Genomic DNA, 16,838 nt, shown 5'->3' on the forward strand with positions numbered 1-16,838 from the left:
AAAGGCGCTCTTAAATATTACGAGCTCTATTATATTGCAAACCGAATGGAAAATATAACATACCCACCATCTTATTTTGGAGGTCATACAAATTTGCAGAATTTAAAAAATTTCATGCCTGTCGACTCATTGGCGAATTAACTCAAAAAAATAGTTTATTTCTTTGAAAATATTGAAATAATTGATTAAATATTGAAACGAAATTTGTAGTGTATTATTCTGACTTTAATGAAGAACAAACTGTGGTAGATTTTTAGGCGTCAACATATATTCCATTTTGCTTTATCACTTAAAATGTTCCCTTATTTATATAAAAATCTATTAGTTTCTATGCCTATTATGTGTTTTTTTAATTATATATTTATTTTCGTGTTTCTTTCTCTTTTCAGAAAACTCAAATACTTTATCGTTTCAATCCATTTCCAGAGTTTCAAATGGAAACTGTTCCATTGGCCATCAATCGCTCACTGAAACAGGAGGAAATATTTCCACAACGTCTCAACAATTTAATGGGCTACAATATGAATGTTGTCATTGGTGGTTCCGATCCTCGAATAATACCATACGAAAAAGATGGAAAACTATTTGTAGGAGGATTTGTTGGTCATTTCGTATGGGCATTTGCCAAAAAATATAATTGTAACCTGCATGAACCATTACCATATAACCCCAAAGTTCCGCTACCCAGTCAAGAGCTAATGAGAGCTGTTCGCAATGGAACTGTAGAATGGTCTGCCGGTGTCACATTTCCAGGGATACCGATTTTAGGTTACACCTATCCATATGAGTTTATCAACTGGTGTTTGATGATACCAGTCGAAGCGGATATTCCAGGATATGAATTTTTCACATCCGTATTTAAAGGTGAAACCTATGTCTTCTTTATTGCCACTTTAATTATTATTTCGATGGTATTGAGTGCTGCTTTGTACATTCATGGCTATAGGCCGGATTTATTTGATATAATTTGTCACGATGATTGTTTGCGCGGAATGCTGGGCCAATCGTTTAGCGAGTTGCGTAATCCACCGGTAATAGTTCAAGCCATCTATTTGGAAATTTGTATGTTGGGTATACTTTTGACGACCACATATAACGCCTACTTCTCCACTTATGTCACCAAGGCACCAAAGACAGCCACTCTGAACACCTTGGACGATATTATGGCTTCAGGTCTAAAATGTGTCGCCTGGAAACCGGAATATAATGAGATTTTATCCCGGGCTCCAGAATTCAAAAAATATGCTCCAATGTTTTTGGTGGAACCGAATTATCAAAAATATTTAGAGTACCGTGAATCGTTTAATACCCACTACGGTTATGTGGTACCCACGACAAAATGGACAATTATCACTGAGCAGCAGAAAATGTTTACCACGCCATTGTTTAAACAAAGTTCCAGTTTTTGTTTTTACAACAATATTCCAATGGTCTTCCCGATTCATGAAAATTCTCTATTCATTGAAGCGATGTATAACCTTATGTTGGAAATCTGGCAATCGGGTTTAATGAATGTATGGATGGAACATGGATTTTTAGAGCTGATCAAAGCTAAAAAGCTGGTGTTATCCGATTTGAGCAGAAAGAAAGAATTCGAAGCAATGAAAGTCGATGATTTGCTGTATATTTTTATATTTCTGGGAATAATGTTGGTGGTTGTGGTTTTGGTATTCATTGGAGAATTGTTAGTATTTCATAAACAGAAGATACGTGAAAAACTACGAAGTCTTGTGAGAACGCGCAAAGGAAATTTGGAAATGAAACAAAGAGATGCTACAAAGGAAATATATGAACCTGCTGGAAATTATGTTAGAGATGGCCTGCTATGGAGAAAATTTAATTAACACCTATTTGTAAAAAAAAAATTGGGAATAATGTTGGTGGTAGAATTTCATAAATAAATATTTGAGAACTTTGAATAAAAATATGTTTTTGTAAACTGTACAGATCAATAGTTACATTTGAGCATATATATTATATAGACTTACTTCTTGTGACTATTTAAGCATGTATATTATTGCATATTTTTAGCAAAGTACAGGACGATATTTCCTATCCAATTACGATGACATTTATACCCTTCACCAGACTGTGGTGAATATCAAATTGTCTGTCTGTCCATGTCAAATTGTAAACAAAGTACAGGTCGCATTTATGATCCGAATTGGATGAAATGTCGCACATCCCAAGGAAAATCGTTTCTGATTTACATATAGTTCCCACATATAGTTTCGCCCGATTTTATGTAAATGGAGCACCAAAGACCCAAACTTTGGCCGATTGCCGCAAAATTTTACAGAACGTAACTAAGTAGTGTAATTTAACGTGTTAAGTTTTGTTGAAATGGGTCCAGCTTTGGATATAGGTTTTATATATATTTTGTCCAACCAAACAACTAAAGTTTTTTTTTTAGATTGACACGAAATTTCCAAAATTAATCATAGAATGTCGTGCTTGCGTTTTGAGACATGAAGGAATATCCCATACACATTTTCGACCGACATCATGTTAATCGTGTACCAAAAAAATCAACGGATGTCCGATTGAGGTTTGCATAAAATCGATTTAAATAATTTTGTCTCCTTGTAAACAAAAGACTCGATATCTTTGCAAATGAAAAATTTAGTATTGGTTGGAGAATGGGATTGTAAAGATAGCATACCTTAGTTCATCCAATTAAATGTAAATGGTGCTCCAAAAAATGCGACGTCTATAGGATGCATCTGTTGAATATACCCAAATTGGTGAAGGGTATCATAAAGTCGACCCCGTCCGACTTTACTGCTTCCCTTACTGATTTTTATTATACCCTTCACCACACTGTGGTACAGGGTATTATGACTGTGTGTATGTGTTTGTAACAGGCAAAAGGAAACGAGATAGGCACATGGTTCCTTTTAAGATTATGGATAACATCACTTTCTAAATCGGTTTATGTATGTCCATCCGTCTGTAAACAAAGTACAGTTCGCATTTATGATCCGAATTTGATGAAATTTGGCACACTTCATCTATTTGGACCAAGGATGAACCCTATTGAAATTGGGAAAAATCGGTTCAGATTAAGGTATAGCTCCCATATATATCTTCACCTTATTTGATGTAAATTGTGTACCAAAGTCCCTATATGGCTTACGAAATTCACGAAATTCAGCATTGCGTACTGAATTAAGTCTACAATAATGCTTGTTAAGTTTCGTAAAAATCGGTTCAGATTTAGATATAGCTCCCATATATATATATATATATATTTGTCCGATAAAGGCTCTGTTTATCTTTCAATTAGGATGCAATTTGACACAGCATACTAAATTAGGTCTTAAATAACGTGTTGGAAATTTCATTAAAATCGGTTCTGATTTAGATAAAGCTACCATATATATATATATATATATATATATACTGGTCCGATTTTATGTAAATGTTGCACCAACGTCCCTATATATATTTCTATTTGCACGAAATTGAGCAAAGTGTACTGAATAACGTCTAGAATGATGCGTGTTAAGTTTCGTGGTAATCAGTTCAGATAGACAGTCCTATTTAATGTAAATGGTGTACTAAAAGCCCAGTATATCTTTCGATTTGCACGAAATTTGGCACGGCGTAATGAATTAAATCTAGAATGTTCTGTGTGTAGTTTCGTGAAAATAGGTTCAGATTTAGATATAGCTCCCATATATATTTTCGTCCGATTTAATGTAAATGGAGCACTAAAGGCCCAACGTTTGTCCGATTGACATACAATTTTGTACAATGTACTGAGGTTAATATGAAATAATTTCTGGCAAGTTTCGTTCAAATCAAGACATTTCATCTATTCCTCGCATTCTGAACTATTGGGAATGGGTTATATTTGTTAGTTTCTGAATCTTTATTGATTTTGATATCTTTGCTAATCCAAAGATTTCTCTATAGGGTAAAGATCTTATGATTGTTCTGGCCATTAAAAATCCTGATTTCTGGCTCCCGCAACCAATCTTTGACACGTTTCGGTGTATGTGTTTGGAAATTATTATAAAGTTTTTAGTACGATTTTTTACCCAGTAAGAATAAATAATACTAAATAGTAGCAGATCAGATTACAGTGCCAAAAGGCTAAAACCTGGATAGATTTCAATACCAAACATCCTAGACGCAAGAGTAAGGTATTTGCAAAATCTCTAAGCTATATCTTCAATATTAAATAAAAATTAAATAAATTTCTATCGTAAATTTTAACAGACATTCGGACGGACATTTAGGCACACATTGTTGAATCGACATGCAATTTTATCTGATCAAGAAAATATATATGCACTTAATGGATTCTCAGGCTAATATTGTAAACGGATAGGAAAATAGAATATACACACAATTCTTGTCGTTGAGGGGGTATAAAAATTCTTAAGTTCGGGTCAACATGTGGTGTGGTGCTGCCTTTACATAGGGACTATTTCAGTAGGTTGTTTATACTTTAAGAAAATTAAATACCAAATTACAGACACTCAGGTTACAATGACCTCGTCATAATTGTGTGAACGTAGAGACGACTTTATGAAAATAATATTATAGGTTAAATTGATCCCCTAATAGCAATTATCGTCTTGGAACGGAACCTAAACTACATGCAAAATTTCGTGATAATAGGTTCATTACTGCGGCGAAAAAAAGCTTAGTTAGGAAATCTCTTATACTTTGGTAATTCAAATAACATAAACTTAGGTTGGAAAATGCGGCTTGCACTGTACTTAAAATGGTCCAGGACAACTATGTGGGAGCTTTGTCATAACATTTACATATATTGTACATTTTCTGTAAAGAAGTGTTATCTATTTTATTTTTATGTATATATAAAAGTTCAGCTAAATTTTCCGTGTTTTGAATGTCCAGCTCATGATAGATAGTATAAGAAGTTCGATCTGGTAGAACTTAACATCATTATACCCTTCACCACACTGTGGTACTGGGTATTATGTCTTTGTGCATATGTTTGTAACAGGCAAAAGGAATCGAGATAGACCCATGGTTACTTTTGAGAATATGCATAGAATCACTTTCTGAGTCGATTTACGCATGTCCGTCTGTCCGTACATTCACGTATTTTTGTTAATAAAGTACAGGTCGCATTTATGATCCGATTTGGATGAAACTTGGCACAGTTCACTTATTTGGCACAAGGACGAACCCTATTGAAATTGTAGAAAATCGGTTCAGATTTAGATATAGCTCCCATATATAGGTACTGGGTATTATGTCTTTGTGCATATGTTTGTAACAGGCAAAAGGAATCGAGATAGACCCATGGTTACTTTTGAGAATATGCATAGAATCACTTTCTGAGTCGATTTACGCATGTCCGTCTGTCCGTACATTCACGTATTTTTGTCTATCCGCATTTATGATCCGATTTGGATGAAACTTGGCACAGTTCACTTATTTGGCACAAGGACGAACCCTATTGAAATTGTAGAAAATCGGTTCAGATTTAGATATAGCTCCCATATATAGTTTCACCCGATTTAATGTAAATGGTGTACCAAAGTCCCTATATGTCCTTCGATTTGCACGAAATTTTGTACAGCTTACTGAATTGAGTCTAGAATGATGTGTGTAAAATTTCTTGAAAATCGGTTCAGATTTAGATATAGCTCCCATACAAAGTTTCGCCCGATTTTAGGTAAATGGTGCACCTAAGTACTGATTTTGATATAGCTCCCATATATATTTTCGTCCGATTTTATGTAAATGGTGTACTAAAGGTCCTGCATATCTTTCGATTTACACGAAATTTGGCACAGCGTACTGAATTAAGTCTAGAATGATATATGGTAAGTTTCGTGGAAATCAGTTCAGATTTAGATATAGCTCCCATATATATTTCCGCCCGATTTAATGTAAATGGAGCATTAAAGGCCCAATATTTGTCCGATTGGCACACAATTTTGTACAATGTACAGAGGTTTCATCTATAAGATGCACTGTTTGATCTTTGGATGTACTATTCCTCGCTTCCTGAACTGTTGGGAAGGGGCTATGTTTGTTAGTCTTTATTGATTTTAAAATCTATGCTAATCCAAAGATTTTTCTATAGGGTAAAGATCTTATGATTGCTCTAGCCATTAAAAATCCTAATTTTTGACTCCCGCAACCAATCTTTGACATTTCCATATGTTTGTATGTTTGAGGTTATTTCGTTATTAATTAATATTAATTTATTAATTTCAAAATTAATTTTGCATTTCTGCTTTTGTTTTAAGTGAATGAAGTACCCGATTTAAAACTGAAAAATACACGATTTTTATTTTCGAAAAAAAAAAAAATAAAACAAAACGGCATTAATTTTCTGTGGATCTTCAGTTGCTTTAGTTTTGGCCACTAGTGTATATGTGGGGGCATCAATACTTGGACTTATATAGACAATTTTCCGCAAAAGTGTATGGAAAAACTAATAGTTCCATTGAGCTTATCACTTAGCTCAATGGAACTATTTGTTGATGATGAAAATGGAGGTGATCGCGTCAAAATACGTGTGATCGATTGGTACCTGCATTTCGGTGTGGGGGCGTTGGTTGACGCTTTGTATTAACTTGTGTTTACAGCACCGTGGGGTAAGACCGCAACGTAGGTACCCACGTACTCTAAGCATCTCTGCTCATTTTATCCTCTCTTTGTGGTCATTCCATTGTGGAGAGCCTGCAGTTATTAGTTCAAATTGTAGTAGTTTCGGCTACGAAAACGAGCAGAGTTTAGTCTGTGGGGGACCATTCCCGGACTAGCAGGCTTCTGGAGCAATTGTTGGGAGGGGTGAGATGCATGGTGGCTACCATTATCGTGTGATGTTGGTGGTCACTTTTGCATTGTATCCCCTTTCAGCAATTTTTTCATTGTAGAGAGCCTGCATGTTAGTCGTAATGGTAGTAGCTTTGTCTATGAAGCTGGGCAGAGGCTATAGTCTGTGAATGGCCAGTCTCGAACTGTTTGGGGTTCTACTGGTAATAGCTTTGGCTATGAACCTGACCGAAGGTTTCGGTAGCACGGATGTCAGGGCCCCTAGGTCTGTGGAAGTAGCCTGGCAGTTGGTGTTGGCCCTTCGGGGAGCATCGTGCTGGATGTGGTTTATACCCAATTCGCGGGTAGAGCTGTGTCTCGGTGTGGAGTTGCATTACAACCGGGTGCCTGACCCATAGAAAGGCAGGAGTTTTAGATGGGCTCCGCTCCTCATCCAAGGAGGTGATCGCACCCAAATACGTGTGATCGATTGGTACCTGCATTTCGGTGTGGGGGCGTTGGTTGACGCTTTGTATTAACTTGTGTTTACAGCACCGTGGGGTAAGACCGCAAGGTAGGTACCCACGTACTCTAAGCATCTCTCTCACTTTAGATTTAAGGCAACCCCCCCCATTCACGATTTTAATTTTTCAAGATTTTTAAAGGGCTGGTAAATCAATACCAATGCTTGTTAAGGTATGTAACTTTGCATATATATATTTGAAGATGTAAAAGAGAAGAAAAATAATTTACAAAAAAAAAAATATTATTGTTTTGTTGTTGTTTTTTGTAATTAAAGAAAAGTCCTTATTTTTGATGGCGGGTATCATAACTCCTCACTGGAACATCAGAATCCGAAAATTCCAACGGTGTTAGAAAGAGTACATGTCTGGCTCTCGTATGAACTAGGATTATTGACTACGCTCTAAAATTAAAATTAACCTTAAAATTAACCTTTAAAAAAATTTTAGGAAAATCACCGATTTTTGACCAAAAAGCAAGTTAAAAAATACGGAAGTTCTTCGCCGATTGGCTTTATCCTAGTTCATACGATAGCTATACACTCACAGAGAAACGTGTAAAAATTTGGAATCGATTGGGTTATTAGGTTTTGAGTTATCGTGCCCGCCATTCGTTTAGAGAAAAACGCGTTTAAAGTTTGAGAAGCCCTTCAGCCGTCAATTGATGCTGACAGAATAAATCGGCTATATCTTCAAGAGTTCTTGAGATTTTCACTTGAAAATTTGTAGGGAAATTCTTGAATGAGTGTACATTCGAATTAAGTCAAAAAGACCCCGAGAATGGGGGGTCCCCTTAAGGCATACATTCAGCTACCAAAAGATGCCGTTGTGTACTTAGTTGAAGCATTAAAGCCCGACGGACAACAACAATTCCTCCTGTCTTAAAAGTGTGCAGCTCTGCGGAGAGGGAAGTTTTCAAAAGTCCTATGGCAATGACTCCAAATTTGGCATGGCTCAACCCACAATGTCAGTGGTTTTGACCGAAGTTGTCCGGCTAATAGAGGAAAAACTGTGTAGAATTTGGTTTGTTTCCAAATTAATAAAGGAGGAAAAAGGGAAGAATAAACATTTTTTATTCGAAAACGAAGTTCCCGGGTGTTGTGGGATGTATTGATGGCACACATGTACATATCATGGGCCCAAAAGAAGATTCTGTAGTAATTTTAACCATTAACCAAATTTCAGTTCTTATTGCTAAAAACGACTAAACAGCGAACAGAAAAAAATGGTTGCCGAAAAATTATATTTGAAGCAACTGAAGTTGACAACAATTGCCATCCATAATTCAAATTTGGCAACAGGCAGCGCCACTAAACTATGGTTACCATCCGTAATCGACCCATTAATATACACACCATTCTTGTGGTTGAGGGTATAGAAAAATTCCTTATGTTCGCCCGGGTCAACATGTGGTGTGGTGCTGCCTTTACATAGGGACTATTTCAGTAGGTTGTTTATACTTTAAGAAAATTAAATACCAAATTACAGACACTCAGGTTACAATGACCTCGTCATAATTGTGTGAACGTAGAGACGACTTTATGAAAATAATATTATAGGTTAAATTGATCCCCTAATAGCAATTATCGTCTTGGAACGGAACCTAAACTACATGCAAAATTTCGTGATAATAGGTTCATTACTGCGGCGAAAAAAAGCTTAGTTAGGAAATCTCTTATACTTTGGTAATTCAAATAACATAAACTTAGGTTGGAAAATGCGGCTTGCACTGTACTTAAAATGGTCCAGGACAACTATGTGGGAGCTTTGTCATAACATTTACATATATTGTACATTTTCTGTAAAGAAGTGTTATCTATTTTATTTTTATGTATATATAAAAGTTCAGCTAAATTTTCCGTGTTTTGAATGTCCAGCTCATGATAGATAGTATAAGAAGTTCGATCTGGTAGAACTTAACATCATTATACCCTTCACCACACTGTGGTACTGGGTATTATATCTTATGTATTATTATGTTTGTAACAGGCAAAAATAATCGAGATAGACCCATGGTTACTTTTGAGAATATGCATAGAATCACTTTCTGAGTCGATTTACGCATGTCCGTCTGTCCGTACATTCACGTATTTTTGTTAATAAAGTACAGGTCGCATTTATGATCCGATTTGGATGAAACTTGGCACAGTTCACTTATTTGGCACAAGGACGAACCCTATTGAAATTGTAGAAAATCGGTTCAGATTTAGATATAGCTCCCATATATAGGTACTGGGTATTATGTCTTTGTGCATATGTTTGTAACAGGCAAAAGGAATCGAGATAGACCCATGGTTACTTTTGAGAATATGCATAGAATCACTTTCTGAGTCGATTTACGCATGTCCGTCTGTCCGTACATTCACGTATTTTTGTTAATAAAGTACAGGTCGCATTTATGATCCGATTTGGATGAAACTTGGCACAGTTCACTTATTTGGCACAAGGACGAACCCTATTGAAATTGTAGAAAATCGGTTCAGATTTAGATATAGCTCCCATATATAGTTTCACCCGATTTAATGTAAATGGTGTACCAAAGTCCCTATATGTCCTTCGATTTGCACGAAATTTTGTACAGCTTACTGAATTGAGTCTAGAATGATGTGTGTAAAATTTCTTGAAAATCGGTTCAGATTTAGATATAGCTCCCATACAAAGTTTCGCCCGATTTTAGGTAAATGGTGCACCTAAGTACTGATTTTGATATAGCTCCCATATATATTTTCGTCCGATTTTATGTAAATGGTGTACTAAAGGTCCTGCATATCTTTCGATTTACACGAAATTTGGCACAGCGTACTGAATTAAGTCTAGAATGATATATGGTAAGTTTCGTGGAAATCAGTTCAGATTTAGATATAGCTCCCATATATATTTCCGCCCGATTTAATGTAAATGGAGCATTAAAGGCCCAATATTTGTCCGATTGGCACACAATTTTGTACAATGTACAGAGGTTTCATCTATAAGATGCACTGTTTGATCTTTGGATGTACTATTCCTCGCTTCCTGAACTGTTGGGAAGGGGCTATGTTTGTTAGTCTTTATTGATTTTAAAATCTATGCTAATCCAAAGATTTTTCTATAGGGTAAAGATCTTATGATTGCTCTAGCCATTAAAAATCCTAATTTTTGACTCCCGCAACCAATCTTTGACATTTCCATATGTTTGTATGTTTGAGGTTATTTCGTTATTAATTAATATTAATTTATTAATTTCAAAATTAATTTTGCATTTCTGCTTTTGTTTTAAGTGAATGAAGTACCCGATTTAAAACTGAAAAATACACGATGTTTATTTTCGAAAAAAAAAAATAAAACAAAACGGCATTAATTTTCTGTGGATCTTCAGTTGCTTTAGTTTTGGCCACTAGTGTATATGTGGGGGCATCAATACTTGGACTTATATAGACAATTTTCCGCAAAAGTGTATGGAAAAACTAATAGTTCCATTGAGCTTATCACTTAGCTCAATGGAACTATTTGTTGATGATGAAAATGGAGGTGATCGCGTCAAAATACGTGTGATCGATTGGTACCTGCATTTCGGTGTGGGGGCGTTGGTTGACGCTTTGTATTAACTTGTGTTTACAGCACCGTGGGGTAAGACCGCAACGTAGGTACCCACGTACTCTAAGCATCTCTGCTCATTTTATCCTCTCTTTGTGGTCATTCCATTGTGGAGAGCCTGCAGTTATTAGTTCAAATTGTAGTAGTTTCGGCTACGAAAACGAGCAGAGTTTAGTCTGTGGGGGACCATTCCCGGACTAGCAGGCTTCTGGAGCAATTGTTGGGAGGGGTGAGATGCATGGTGGCTACCATTATCGTGTGATGTTGGTGGTCACTTTTGCATTGTATCCCCTTTCAGCAATTTTTTCATTGTAGAGAGCCTGCATGTTAGTCGTAATGGTAGTAGCTTTGTCTATGAAGCTGGGCAGAGGCTATAGTCTGTGAATGGCCAGTCTCGAACTGTTTGGGGTTCTACTGGTAATAGCTTTGGCTATGAACCTGACCGAAGGTTTCGGTAGCACGGATGTCAGGGCCCCTAGGTCTGTGGAAGTAGCCTGGCAGTTGGTGTTGGCCCTTCGGGGAGCATCGTGCTGGATGTGGTTTATACCCAATTCGCGGGTAGAGCTGTGTCTCGGTGTGGAGTTGCATTACAACCGGGTGCCTGACCCATAGAAAGGCAGGAGTTTTAGATGGGCTCCGCTCCTCATCCAAGGAGGTGATCGCACCCAAATACGTGTGATCGATTGGTACCTGCATTTCGGTGTGGGGGCGTTGGTTGACGCTTTGTATTAACTTGTGTTTACAGCACCGTGGGGTAAGACCGCAAGGTAGGTACCCACGTACTCTAAGCATCTCTCTCACTTTAGATTTAAGGCAACCCCCCCCATTCACGATTTTAATTTTTCAAGATTTTTAAAGGGCTGGTAAATCAATACCAATGCTTGTTAAGGTATGTAACTTTGCATATATATATTTGAAGATGTAAAAGAGAAGAAAAATAATTTACAAAAAAAAAAAAATATTATTGTTTTGTTGTTGTTTTTTGTAATTAAAGAAAAGTCCTTATTTTTGATGGCGGGTATCATAACTCCTCACTGGAACATCAGAATCCGAAAATTCCAACGGTGTTAGAAAGAGTACATGTCTGGCTCTCGTATGAACTAGGATTATTGACTACGCTCTAAAATTAAAATTAACCTTAAAATTAACCTTTAAAAAAATTTTAGGAAAATCACCGATTTTTGACCAAAAAGCAAGTTAAAAAATACGGAAGTTCTTCGCCGATTGGCTTTATCCTAGTTCATACGATAGCTATACACTCACAGAGAAACGTGTAAAAATTTGGAATCGATTGGGTTATTAGGTTTTGAGTTATCGTGCCCGCCATTCGTTTAGAGAAAAACGCGTTTAAAGTTTGAGAAGCCCTTCAGCCGTCAATTGATGCTGACAGAATAAATCGGCTATATCTTCAAGAGTTCTTGAGATTTTCACTTGAAAATTTGTAGGGAAATTCTTGAATGAGTGTACATTCGAATTAAGTCAAAAAGACCCCGAGAATGGGGGGTCCCCTTAAGGCATACATTCAGCTACCAAAAGATGCCGTTGTGTACTTAGTTGAAGCATTAAAGCCCGACGGACAACAACAATTCCTCCTGTCTTAAAAGTGTGCAGCTCTGCGGAGAGGGAAGTTTTCAAAAGTCCTATGGCAATGACTCCAAATTTGGCATGGCTCAACCCACAATGTCAGTGGTTTTGACCGAAGTTGTCCGGCTAATAGAGGAAAAACTGTGTAGAATTTGGTTTGTTTCCAAATTAATAAAGGAGGAAAAAGGGAAGAATAAACATTTTTTATTCGAAAACGAAGTTCCCGGGTGTTGTGGGATGTATTGATGGCACACATGTACATATCATGGGCCCAAAAGAAGATTCTGTAGTAATTTTAACCATTAACCAAATTTCAGTTCTTATTGCTAAAAACGACTAAACAGCGAACAGAAAAAAATGGTTGCCGAAAAATTATATTTGAAGCAACTGAAGTTGACAACAATTGCCATCCATAATTCAAATTTGGCAACAGGCAGCGCCACTAAACTATGGTTACCATCCGTAATCGACCCATTAATATACACACCATTCTTGTGGTTGAGGGTATAGAAAAATTCCTTATGTTCGCCCGGGTCAATATGTAGTGTGATGCTGCCTTTACATAGGGACTATTTCAGTAGGTTGGGACTATTTCAGTAGGTTGTTGGAAGGGTACAATTGTAGCCGTAATTTATTGGTATAGTTAATATTGACAACGTAGACTGTGCCTAAACCAAGATTATGTTGAACATTCAGAACATCAGAATAAAAATCTATGTCGATTTATCCATACATCGATTACTCCAGCGATGATGATGTTGTTTATACTCTTAGAAAATCAAATACCAAATTACAGACACTCAGGTTTACAAATCCCTAATGATCGCGTCATAATTTTGTGAACGAAGACACAACAAAATGAAAATAATATTATAGGTTAAATTGATCCCCTAATCGCAATCATCGTCTTGCAACAGAACCTAACCTACATGCAAAATTTCGTGACAATAGGTTCATAACGGCGGAAATAAAATATTTAGTCCGGAATTATCTTATACTTTGAAAATTCAAATAACATACATTTAGGTTGGAAAATGCGGCTTGTACCGTACTTAAAATGGTCCAGGACTACTATGTGGGAGCTTTGTCATAACATTTACATATATTGTACATTTTCTGTAAAGTCCCGCTAAATTCTCCGTATTTTGAATGCCCAACTCATGATGGATAGTATAGGAAGTTCGATCTGGCAGAGCTTAACATCATTTTTACTTGTTGTTATTTCAGGGAATTTTTCAAGATGTATTACCTTGTCTATATTCTTTATTATTTAATATACGATTGTCCACCTACTACAGACTATAGCCGATGCATTCCTATCGATCACATGCCACAACTCATTACAATATTCACATCACATATTCACATTGTGGTCAATATATTGATGATCATCAAACTACTGCAAAGATGTGATATGCAGCTGTTAACATTATCGTTTATTCATTCGTCCCTTAAGTGGAAGGAACAACCTCCAATTGTTTACTTTTCATCATATTTGTGGCAAGCCTCTGCTACCATTGTTTGTTGTAAGTATTTAAGTCATCATTACATGTTGCATTTTTCTAAATAGCGTTTTTTGTTCTCTTCTTTAATTCCAAATACCCTGAGCTACGTTACACCAACCGCCGTTAAAAAATTGCCTACCTAAACATCAAGCCTTTGTTTTTTTCTCCTGAGCACTGCCGATAAAATAATTAACGCAATGTCAGTAACGTTGTCAGTAAGAAATCGCCGTAGTTTGCGTCCTCATATCTTTGCGTCATGGCGCTGATGCTGTTGCTGCTTGTTTGTGTTGTTGATAGTTGGTTTTTCGTCGTTTGTTGTTGCACTGTTGCCTTTTCAGTGGCGGCATGTTGATTTTGATCTTTGTGTGTGCATTTTGCTTCAATTAACATTTTTCATCATTATCATCGTTGTCGTCACAGTCATCTCCATCATCGACATGGACATGGACATCATCAACAGCGGCGGCAGTCGACAACTAAAAGGCCAGGCAAACCTCCTCATCATCATCCTCAGCATTGAAATCGTTTTTTTGTATGGAAACCATCGGACACACACAGTAACCAACATAAGCATGTGTCCATGACTTGACTTTGGACAATGAATGAATGAATAAATGTTCTGGATGAATGAATGTCAGAATGACGATAATTATTATGAGGGCTAAATGGTTTTAAATATGAAAAGTGCCGTTAGAAATTATGCCATCTGCCAAAAAGGGTCTCATTAAAAAAAAAATCGGCCTAATTTGATGGGTATTTAAGTTGAATCAAACAAATTGAAATATTATATGGAACAGGTTTGCTTAACTGTGATATAACCCCAATTTGGAAGGGTACAATTGTAGCCGTAATTTATTGTGTATAGTTAATATTGACAACGTGGACTGTGCCTAAACCAAGATTATTTCGAATATTCAGAGCATTAAAAATCTACGACGATTTATCCATACATCGGCACTACTCAATGGATGATGTTTTATACTAAAATGGTTTTTAATATCCCCTTCAACGTTACAATTAATTTTCTTGAAGAATTTAGCCTCACCAACTGAATGTTCAGATGTTTGTAAATATTTTTCTCAGAAAATTGTCTATATAGGTCCATATTTGCTTTCGGAATCTTAAAGGTTTGTTGCCGTTTTGGTGATAGAATATTCCGATTTTATCTTTTCGTGGCAACACGGGGAGGATAATTCTTCAAAAATTGTGTATCAATCGTACAAACATTGTGACGGTGGTTCTAATAATAGTAAAGAAAATTATAGATTTTGTTTAAAAAGATGCTAAACATTGCTTAAAATGTTAGAAATGTGCCAGATAAAAGAGCTAAAGCTGGGGGGTTTTATGTAACTGTTAAGCTTAAAACGATATTGTATAAAATTGTAAAAAATCAAAAGTCAAAATGAATAAGAACATAAAGTAAATGCCAATGCCATTGGGAGTTGATCATAACAAAGGGAAATCACATTAGTTAATGCAACAATTGGCTAATTTGCTTGGTAATTTTTCTCCCTCGGGAGTCAAAAGGAAATTATCCTTCCATACAGCTAAACCGTCATTGTTGTTTTTAAAGTCCACAGATAGTTTTTCCCACACCTTCTTTTTGCTGTCATAACACTCGAATATTTGTCCACGTTTTCGAAAGTATCATCGGTTCGGTTTCTATAGATTTTGTTTTGTGACTCCTGGCATTTTTTGCTTTAATTGTTGATCAAAATGACGACACTAAGTCCAGAGGAAAAGAAAACTCTGACTACCTGTAATCTTCAAGAAGTCTTGGGTGAAGATAAAATCAATACGATATTGAAGGAACGCGACTTGAAGATATACTGGGGCACAGTCTCTACCGGTAAACCCCATGTAGCCTATTTTGTGCCGATGTCAAAGATTGTCGACTTCTTAAAAGCAGGATGTGAAGTCACAATTCTTTTTGCCGATTTGCATGCCTACTTGGATAACATGAAGAATTGCGTACAAAGTACTATGAAGCTGTTAGCAAGGCTATGTTGGCCTCTATTGGAGTGCCTTTGGAAAAACTAAAGTTCGTTAAGGAAACCGACTATCAACTTTCGAAAGAATATACCATTGATGTGTACAGACTATCATCGGTGGTGACTCAACACGATGTTAAAAAAGCCGGCGCTGTAGTTGTCAAACAAATCGAATATCCATTGTTGTCGGGTCTCCTTTATCCCGGTCTTCAGGCTTTGAATGAAGAATACCTTAAGGTTGATGCTCAATTCGGTGGTGTCGATCAACGGAAAATCTTTACATTCTCAGAAAAATACTTGCCCCAGTTGGGTTATGAAAAACGTACACATTTCATGAATCCTATGGTACCCGGTTTGGCTGGTGGCAAAATGTCATCGTCCGAAGAAGATTCTAAAATCGATTTACTCGATTCACCCGCTAATGTTAAGAAGAAGTTGAAGAAGGCTTTCTGTGAACCTGGCAATATCACCGACAATGGTCTGTTATCATTTGTGAAACATGTTTTGTTCTCTTTGTTCAAAGAAGGTGAAGGCTTCGAAATCAATCGTTCCGAAGAGAATGGTGGTGATATTACATTCAATAATTATGCCGACTTGGAGCAATACTTTGCCGATAATAAATTGCATCCAGGTGATCTTAAGGCTACCGTTGACAAATATATCAACAAATTGTTGGAACTAATTCGCAAGGAATTTGAATCACCAGAACTTCAGAAATTGAGTGCTGCCGCATTCCCTCCGCCTACTAAAACTAAAGGTGGTAATGCCGCCAATGCTGCTGCACCTGAAGAAGATGGTCCACATCGTTTGGACATTCGTGTGGGTAAAGTTATTGAAGTTGAACGTCATCCTGATGCTGATACTTTATATGTCTTGAAAATTGATTTGGCTGAGGAACAACCACCGGCAATTAA

General features: G+C 36.6%; 1 protein-coding gene and 1 pseudogene across 1 annotated transcript; both read left to right on the top strand.

Moving 5' to 3' along the window:
• Positions 1-389: 389 nt before the first annotated feature.
• On the top strand, positions 390-1,844 carry LOC133321292 (uncharacterized; the record flags this gene model as incomplete). Its single annotated transcript, XM_061530385.1, has 1 exon — positions 390-1,844. A coding segment is annotated over one exon (1,455 nt), but the record flags the coding sequence as incomplete, so codon positions are not given.
• Positions 1,845-15,649: 13,805 nt separating this feature from the next.
• LOC133321291 (tyrosine--tRNA ligase, cytoplasmic-like) lies at positions 15,650-16,830 on the top strand (annotated as a pseudogene).
• Positions 16,831-16,838: the final 8 nt, after the last annotated feature.

Source organism: Musca vetustissima, unplaced genomic scaffold, assembly GCF_032173495.1.
Source record: "Musca vetustissima isolate MV318-11 ecotype Yass unplaced genomic scaffold, APGP_CSIRO_Mvet_v1 utg192812, whole genome shotgun sequence".
NCBI classification, from domain to species: domain Eukaryota; kingdom Metazoa; phylum Arthropoda; class Insecta; order Diptera; family Muscidae; genus Musca; species Musca vetustissima.